The 9,449-nt window shown below is 46.0% G+C and overlaps 2 protein-coding genes across 3 annotated transcripts in view; one reads left to right on the forward strand and one right to left on the reverse strand.

Moving 5' to 3' along the window:
* Positions 1 to 9,449, forward strand: part of LOC119387015 (cuticle protein 65) — a 567,739-nt gene that overhangs the window by 104,119 nt on the left and 454,171 nt on the right. The window lies entirely within an intron of this gene.
* LOC119387018 (probable RNA-binding protein 19) overlaps positions 1,073 to 9,449 on the reverse strand; it is a 33,737-nt gene continuing 25,360 nt past the window's right edge. Inside the window, exons 9-10 of the mRNA XM_049414107.1 lie at positions 2,232 to 2,302; positions 1,073 to 1,081 (exon numbers count right to left, since the gene is read on the reverse strand). Of these exons, the coding sequence (XP_049270064.1) occupies positions 1,073 to 1,081; positions 2,232 to 2,302 (80 nt within the window). The remainder of the gene's footprint in view (positions 1,082 to 2,231; positions 2,303 to 9,449) is intronic.

Here is a 9,449-nt window from a genome sequence, read left to right on the forward strand (position 1 = left end):
GCATTGTAACCTCAGAGATGGCACACGCAAATTTTGAGGCCTCAATGCGCCTTCGTGTGTCTTCGCTTTCAATCTACAGACGACATTGACTTCATGTTTTATTTGAACATTTTTGTGAGGTCCTGGCACGTTTTTGTTGTGTTTAGGCCTGCTTGCCTTATCAAAGCAAGCCACATTTCGCAACTGGACATCCTACGAAAGGCGGACGAGGACCCAAAGAGAAACTGGACATACTTGGTGAAGGAGCTAAGCCTCGCAACATCAGTATATATGATTGTTGGGGAACACATCCCTGCAAACTTTGCCTAAACGTTTCCCAAATTTTGAGCAATCCTCCCAATTGTAAGGGCATGGCCATAAATCTACCCAAAGATAGCCACAATTCTACTGCGAAAAGAAAATAATAATAACAAAGGACAGCGGTTCTAAAATTTTCTGGCCTTGGTCTATCACGTGCAGAACCTCACCTTCTTAACAGTTCACTGGAATCACATGGAAAAGCATACTCAGATTGGGAAGGTGCTACTAGATGTAACGGGACACACATTTTGTACATTAATTGCACATGCATGCAAGCGCCGTGTATCTACAAGTAGCAGTATAATAGTCGATGTCTAAAATCTTTACTGGCAATCATTCAGAGCTGTCTATGACGTTGCTGCAGCCCTGAGAAACAATAAATAAAGACATATGCCAGTTTTCTTTACTCGCATACTTTTGGCATAGTAGTTTTTCGTGTTTTTCAGGGATACCAATTTTGTCTGATGTGAATTTTTTTTCATGATTCCACACGATTCGTATTACCGAGATTCTACTGTATGTATACTCATCAGAACCAAAAGTGTCAATTGTGCATGTTTTGAAATGTATGCGTGATTGTTCCAAATGCACACCTCCAAATTTAAGTCACAGACGAACAGTGCATCAAACACGTGGTCCGAGTACTATCTGAGCAGTAGGAGAGGAAACACACAAGCATGTGATAAATAGCCTTAAAGCCCAATTAGATTGACACTTGAATGGCGCTGTTAAAAATACGGTGGAAAGGGCAACGCTTTTCCATGCACTGTTGTCACTCCCACTACACACACACACAAAACACACAAACGAATGGATGAACAGATAAACAGCGGTCGCCACACTCTGCTTCGTTTTCCTGCCTTTTCGTCACAAGCGTCAACAGCAGTCAGCTGCAGCTTTTTATCAGCAATAGCGAGCCGGGAGTGCCAGAGTTTAGCGACACCGTAGCGCCCTTTCCACGTTGTTTCAGTCAGCCGCTGACACAAATTGCCCAGTGTCGGGTTCGCAGCTATTTGCCATGCGCTCGCGTGTTCCCTCCCTTAGTGCTCACGACAGTACATATGGGACTCTTGGGAGCTCAGTTGCACTTACATAAACCTCCAAAATACCAGTACCAATTCCATTCCAGCCTATCTTCTTGAACATTTTAAGTAGGGCTCTGTGTTTTCGGAGTTTTTTTTTTTTGAAATTCGGAGGGTGTTTTTCAGAGTTTATTTCTCATAAATCTCCAATTCTCCAAAATTTGCTGTTTAATTATGCATTATAAGTTTTGCAATGTCTTCTTATTAATGTTATTTCCAATGAAACTACGTTGCATTGTTGCTGATGATTGTTTTTCCGTCCTTTCATTTTTTCTCACTTCCTGTTCACTTACACAGTTAATAAGGTGGTTGATGTGCACTGCTGTAAGCTCGCCAAAGTGTACTTTTGGGGGAGCAGGAACTAGTCAAGCTGCTTCTCAGCTTTTTCTCCCAGCCTCCCTCACCTTCTTGATGAAAAGTAAAGGGCTTATCATTATTATTACCCTCAATACTCCGAAATCTTAGTTAAATGATATCTGAACACGAAAACATGTGAACACACTAAATGTATTTCAGATGTCTGGAAGGTTTGAACACGAAACATTTACGTATGTTCGTATTACAACCTTAAAGCTTGTTGTAATAGATGCAAGAATACCTTACGAGGTTGCTGCCGCTGATGGAAGTGCACTCCTTTCGATTATGATTGTCAGCTTTGAAAATGCCCTTTGAACGTTGAAAATGCTTTTTTTAAAATCGGAGCTTATCGGATAAATCCGAATTACGGAGCCCTAATTTTAAGTAAGATACACAGTGCCCATGTACATAAACAGGCAATAGAATGAAAAAGAAACTGAGCTGTCAAACTGCACTACCAGATTCTGAAGATTATTATTCAAGTAAACTTGCCATTTTTGTTTCAGGTGCAAAGTTTGCAATGCAGAGCACTACTGGAGATGAGTCTGACGAATGGCCGGGATCTGTAAATGGTGACACAGACTTAACAAAAGGAAGATATTGGGGAGCTACAGCCATGTAGAATCCACAACAAAATGTTGAAGTATTCAAAGGAGATCAATACTACTGCCACAGATATAATTCTAAACATTGCAAAACCCATTTACAATTGGATTTTGCAATGTACATTGGCTTTTATACACTAATAATAATAATATCTGGGGTTTAACGTCCCAAAACCACGATACGATTATGAGAGACGCCGTAGTGGAGGGCTCCGGAAATTTCGACCACCTGGGGTTCTTTAACGTGCACGTTCATGACAAACATCGTGCACAAGTCCACTTTCGTAGAGGCCCGCGCCTTTCCTGCAGCTGCCAGTGCAGAATTAGTTGTCTGGCACCCGCACAAAGGGGAAATAGCAGCCGCGAACTACATTCATCTCCTCACAGCAAAGCTGTGCAAAGCGCTGTCGTCTGCTCGGCTTCCCGCACATACTGTCAGCGGCGCCCGCTAGGTGGCTATCAGTGGCGCCTCTATAGGCGGTGCACAAGGCGTATATTGAACTCGTAAATTATCCCCTTGAAAATCCTTTGTAAAAGTATAAAAATTCGCACGTTTATATCGAACGGTATTTTTACCCGCCATCGGATATATTGAACGCCGCGCGAGTTGGAAGGTGCGCTTCAGCACTCGCTACACCCCGCGACCTTCGCGGCACCGCGCCTCCGCCGACACCCGAAACGCTCGAAAAACGTGAGGGCGAGAGGGCTCGGACTGTACTTTTGTTGGGCGCGTTCTCCAACTTGCGGAACGGCTTTTTTTTTTTTCTCTCTCTCTCTTTCTTATGCTTTCTCTGCGTTACCGTCAGCTCGGAGAGCAGGAACGAAGGAGCCGGCAGCCTCTTCCGCCTTTTTCTTTCTTTCATTTTTGTTGCTGTTTTGTGAGTTTTGATCAGCCAACCACAGCCCACGCCTTTCGTAATTGCTCAGCCAACCACAGCTCGCGCCTTTCATACATCACTGCTGCACTCGCAGGTAGCCAGGTAGCCCGGATAGCCATCGCCGCCATCACGACTGATCGCGAGCGCTTTGTTGGCGGAGTCCACTTCCGTGAGTTTTCGCATACCACCGCATTCCTCTTTTGCGTGCGTGCTGTGCAAAGGTGCTACGGACTGCTTGAATTGATGACTTCTCATGTAGCAATGGCCAGCATCAAGAAGCGCAAGAACCTTGACTTTGCGACAAAGTTGAAAGCCATACAGCGTGTTGAGGCGGGCGAAAAAAGTTCGACGGTGGCGGATGACATCGGGATACCACGGAGCACTATGAGCACCTTGTTGAAGAACAAGGCAGATATCAAGGCAAAGGCGACGGAGCAGTGAACGTCGGGAGCCTGTCGTGTGCACACTCCCGCCCACAGGAAAGTAGAAAAGGCACTCTATGCCTAGTTTTTAGAAGTGCGCGCGAAGAACATTCCTGTGGATGGCCCAATGCTGTTGGCAAAGGCCAAATGGTTTGCCGTCGCACTCGGTGAAGACGATTTCGCCGACAACAGCGGGTGGCTTCACCGATTCAAGCAACGCTACAACATCGTTGGCAAAACCATCTCTGGCGAAAGCGAAGCCGTAAGCAGCCAGGACATCAGCAGTGGATGACGAAAGAGTGGCCAGAAATCTACGCGAAGTTTTCACCCGCGGAAATCTTCAACGCCGACAAGACCGGTCTATTTTGGCAAATGCTGCCGAGCAAGACTCGATGTCCGGGGTAGCACGTGTCACGGCGGCGAAATGAGTAAAGTCCGCGTGAGCGTTCTGCTGGCAGCCCACATGGCTGGGTCTCGGAAGCTCCAGCCCTCTGTGATAAGAAAAGCAAGGGCACCGCGCTGTTTCAAGAACTCTAAGCAGCTCCCCGTTTGCTACGCCTCGAACAACAAGGCATGGATGACGCGTCAACTGTTCACAGAATGGCTGCAGGCGTGGGACGTCGAGCTGGGCAAGTCGGAAGCAGGCTGCAACGATTTCGTGGAAGCGGACTGCAATGTTCAGGCTGTTTCGAGCCTCGCTGACGAGGACATTGTAGCTGCAATCACAGGGACCCAGGATGCCCAGGCCGACAGCTCAAGTGACGAGGAAGATTGTCCGGACGAGGCAGCGGCTACACACGCGTACTCCGCCGCTGAAGTGGCAGCAGCGTTCCGCTTGATTCGCCGCTGTTGCAGCGACTATTGCACCTGGACAGCCTCAATAAGATCGAGGTCAGCGTCTTCAACTTCATTTCGAAGATGAAGGAGCAGGCCAAGATAAGCAATTTTTTTCACACAAATAAACATTCTGTTGCATCGTGTATGCAGAATTAGTTGTCAATTCTCGAATGCGCCCATTGTAGATGATCGTCCGCCACTGGTAAGGTCTCGGAGCCTGTATTTTTTGATATTGAATTTTTCATACATCGAACTAATTCGCGATCCCCTTCGAGTTTGATATATTCGTGTTCAACTGTATTACTGTATTTACATGGCAGAGTTAACGCAAACATAATTAAAAGTAATCAGTAATTTGCATTTGCTTGCGTTTCTTCTGTCGTGCCTCCATGAGCATCGTTTGCAGCTTGCCAAAGAGCTCCAGCGCAGCGTCCGAATTCTCATCTACTGAGAATCCTGCTGTTTCATTGTTTTGAATCTGTAGTAAATTTGCTTTGGTTTGGTTTAGGGGTGTGCGAATATTCGAACTTTCGAATATTTTTGAATAGTGTTTGCTATTCGATTCGATTCGCACTGAAATTTTACTATTCGAAGTATTCGAACTTCCGGAAAATAAAAACACGGCTTATAATAACGGAAAATAAGTATAAAGACGCTAAATCGGCGTGCAGCGTGCTTGGTCTTGCGTTTTGAAGCACCGAAGTGCGAAACTGCTAGCCGCTTCCACCGATGCCCCGAGCGGTCGCTGCGCGACGAGCTTGCCGGGGGCTCCGCTGCCGATGCGTAAAATGCTCATCTGGGGTTCTGAGGAACCAGCGGGCGATCCGATTTGTTGCTTGCGACGAAACGCACTGTGGTTTCTTCGCTTTCGCTTGTCTGCTAGCGTGATGTTCTTGTCCGCAAAGTTCGGATTCATCTCGTACATCGGTGCCGTGAGCGGAGTTAGACCTAGCCACGACTCAGAGCACTAAGCTCAGTCGCGATCTATGTGGCCGCTGTACCCGATGATTCAAAGTACGTCATGCTCGATCGTGAGTACGAAGGGTCGTACCGCGATGGTCTTCGTCACGAGGTGCGAAATGCTGATAAGCAGAACAGCTTGTCCGAGATGCATGTCTGTGATGTTCGTGACAAGCGCGGCGCACTATCGTAATCTGATGCTTGAGCTTCTGCTTGCAGCTGCCAAACTAAAGCGTAATTATATTCTAAATGATCGTCGACCTGTGAACACAGAACAAGTGCGAATGCGTTACTAAGTAGCGCGATTTTTGACAGCCATGACCTCGCGACGTGCAAGGAGCAGACGACGCTATCCGGAGCAAGGATCAGACCAATGGCGAGGCGTGCTGGGGCAAACATGGTGGATGCAGCCAATCGAAGGCTCGAAAAGAACTTCAAAAAGTTTGCTTTTTGTAGGCTTTTTTCTGAATGGAGGACCTAGTTGGAGCGGGAAATTTGAAGACTGAGAAATGCTCTTTCAGACAAGCCCAGGATGGCGGTGCCCGGTGTGCCGTTGCAGAACTATATATTTTTTTAACGCATTTTTTTTTTTGCGATTTCCGCAGTAATTTCGTAATTCTCGCCACCTCGGCAGCACAACAATTTTTTTACCGCACTTATATGTAGTTTTCAGTGACGATATTTTGGAATCAGAAAAAGGACTACACAAACTGAAAGTGTCATTTTCGAAAATCGATTTCTTTTTTTCTTATTTTTCGCGATACGAAAGCCACATCCTCCCTTAGGAAAAATCTGTTCTTTGACCATGCTTGTGACTTGTAATTGTTCCTGTCTTGTAAGAACATACTTAAAAATTCTCTGCAGCTTTTTTCTGTAATTTCACTTCAAAGTAACGAAGAATACTTGAGAAATGTTCGAAAATTATTCGATTCGATTCGCACTCAAAATCTTTATTATTCGAATTTGCTTCACACCAAAAATTTGCTATTCGCACAGCTCTAGTTTGGTTTTGCAACACAATGTGATCACTCGGGGCTGACTTCTGCGAAGAGCGATGAAACCAGGCGCTCCCAGTTCGAATTAACTGTTGTGGATACTGATGCGTTCGAATTATTTGGAGTTTTTGCCCATAGAAATACACAGGGCTGGGCCGGGACCAGGAATCAGTTCGAATTACAGTAAAATCTCGTTACTACGAACATCAGATTAAGGGGAGATGCGGGTCGAAAAAAGCAAGTTTTTCCAAAAATTATCGATTTTTTGTTTTCACCTGTCTCGTTAAGATTAGTATCTCTACTGTTCCGAAAATAAAAATCAAGTCGAGACTCAACATGAAATGCCTTAAAATTGTGTCTAAAGAGCACAAGGTGGCTGTTAATCTTGAGCGAAAGTGTGACGTCTTCTAGCGCCTCGCGGCCGATAACGCGCGGCCGCTCGCCATTGGAGATCGCATGAGGAGATTTCCAAATAACCACGGTTTCCTGCGCTGCAGACGCTCAAGAAATAATAAAGAAAGCATGCTTTTGCCGCACTTTTCAAGTGCTGCGACTGACTTTTGAATCACGTGGTACGGATCGGGGACCGCCATTGGCCGCTGCGCGCCTTGCGTGTTGCGAAGCCTGCTTGCAGGGTCGGTGGTTCAGCGAGCTACGCAGTTGAACAACGTTTCTCTCGCGTATTTATTTTCATCATGGACAGAGAGAACCGTAGCAAGCGCAGTCACCGGTCAGTGAAGTATCGCTCGGTGAACAAATTTTGAGGACGCCGGCGCAATCGAAGCCAAAAACTCACCGAACGGCAAGTGCGTCTGCTGCCGCAAGGCCTACCAACGGCGACGGCGATGCCAGTGATGCTTCGGACGAGTTTGCCGCGGCGTCGAGTATGTCAGTGCCTCTCAAAGAGAAGATCGACTCTTCGACGACGAAGAAAGATCACGGTAGAGAGAGTCTTCCTTGATCGCTGACACGACAGCATTGAACATACCGTGATCGGCAGTGTGTCCAGCGTGTCCCGTTCGGGCATACGCGTCCGGGAACCAGCTACAAACGCAAAGGCGTCGTTTCTGGAACTACTATGCGAGAACAGTGAGTGCCCCGAAAGTATTCCTTCGATTACGTATACGTTGCGGCGAGTTGCTTCGAGCGAGGAGGCCAGCGTAGGGGCGGCGAGTGACGGACCGATTGCAGCAGAACCTCGGCAGCGGGAGCTCGTGCAATAGCTACCATGCTCGAAAGAGCTGTGAAGGAGAAACTCATGGCGCTGGCTCATTTTAGTGGCAGTGGCTACTAGAAGAACAATTTACATCTCTGTGTGCAATTTCGATCAGATTTCGTTACCTCTTTCATAAATAAACATCGAATTTTAACTTTAAACTTCGTTTTTCTCAAAACACACTTTTGGCAACTTTTTGAGTGTGCCCCTCTTGTTTATAGTACTTCTGGAGCTCCGATCTGCATGAAAATTTGCCCAAATTTTCTCTAAGGTGAGAGGAGTGCAGTTATCTCCTCTGAATCTCAACATTATTTAAGCATATTAGAAATTTGCAAGTAATCTTACTGGGGTGTGGGAAATAATGAATTTTTCATGTTTGAATTTTTCATGTCTAGTAAATATTTTCTATGCACTTTCTGGATAGTTTCAGCACTCTACAGTTCAAATGGAACAACATGAGCATTAATTGTCAAAATGTATGGAAGTTTAAGGATCGAAAAGAAGGGGGTTAAAAGGCTTATGTTTTACACATTTGCCTGATGCAGAACAAAAAGTAGGCAACTTGCAAGAAAACTATTATATATTGAAATCAGCATAAAATTACCTACAAATAGTTCAAGTTTCGTTGCTCTAGGATGAATATTAAAGAAAAAGTGTCTTCGACCCCCCCCCCACATCTCCCCTTAACGAAATTTCCAGATTAATGATTTTTTTTTTTAAATCCCCGCCAAAATGCCTATATTGCCAATGTAAAAAACTTTCAGTACTACGAATTTCAGAATACCGAATATTTCAGATTACAGCACGTAATTTAACCTCGAAATCAACAAGATGCTTCGTTATTTACGAAGTTCCATGAATGTTTTGGTACAGAAATCACTGAAGCTTACACCTATCTCATCTGCAGCAGATATGAGCCCGGAAACCCGCTTCAATAGGTGCAGCCCCATCAGCGTCGACATCAACGCGAGCGTCACCAACTGGTCAAACTAGTCAAACCAAATCAAACAACGTTGTAGGCTTAGTCCCGCTGTTGCCGCTGCTGTTTCACCCCTTTCCAGTTGCTGTCCTTTAGCTGCGAAGTTGAGATCGTGTTGTGCGGTCGCTTTTCTGGCAATGAGTTCTCTGGCCAAGCGTTAAAAAGAAGCGACGCTAATTTTCGCTCAAGGAAAAAGTGGACTTCTGACGGAGCTGAATGCTGGAAAAAAGCAAGTGGACATATGCAGGGAGCGTGATATCGCGCCGTCAACAGTGGCAACGATACTGAAGGATCGGGAGAAGATCGTGAAATTACATCGAGAATCACAGCTGGCTCCCTCAAGAAAACGTGTGCGGCTGGGCAACTACCAAACCGTCGACGACGCCGTCCTCACATGGTTTAAGGATGCCAGACAACACGGTGTGACCTTGTCAGGCCCTATTATTCAAGAAAAGGGCGACGTTGGCGGTCGCTTTGGGACCTCCAACTTCGACACAAGTGCCGGATGGCTCTATCGGTTCCGGCAAAGGAATGGCATCATGTGGCAAGTCGCGTGCGGGCAAGAAAAGGCGGCCGATGCCGAAAGTGCGATTGCCTGGCAGAACGAGCGCTTTCAGGAAATCGTCGAGTCGTGTCAGTCCAGATGACGTTTTCAACGCCACAAAATGAATGGGTGCTTTTATCAGCTGTTACTGATAAGACAATGAACTTTAAAGGTGAAAAATGCAGGGGCGGAAAAATATTGCGTCTTCGCGTGTCAGTGCTCTTCTGCTGCACGCCACAGGCACGGAAAAACTCAAGCCTCTTGTTATTGGCAA

The sequence above is a fragment of the Rhipicephalus sanguineus genome, chromosome 3 (assembly GCF_013339695.2).
Source record: "Rhipicephalus sanguineus isolate Rsan-2018 chromosome 3, BIME_Rsan_1.4, whole genome shotgun sequence".
In the NCBI taxonomy this organism is placed as follows: domain Eukaryota; kingdom Metazoa; phylum Arthropoda; class Arachnida; order Ixodida; family Ixodidae; genus Rhipicephalus; species Rhipicephalus sanguineus.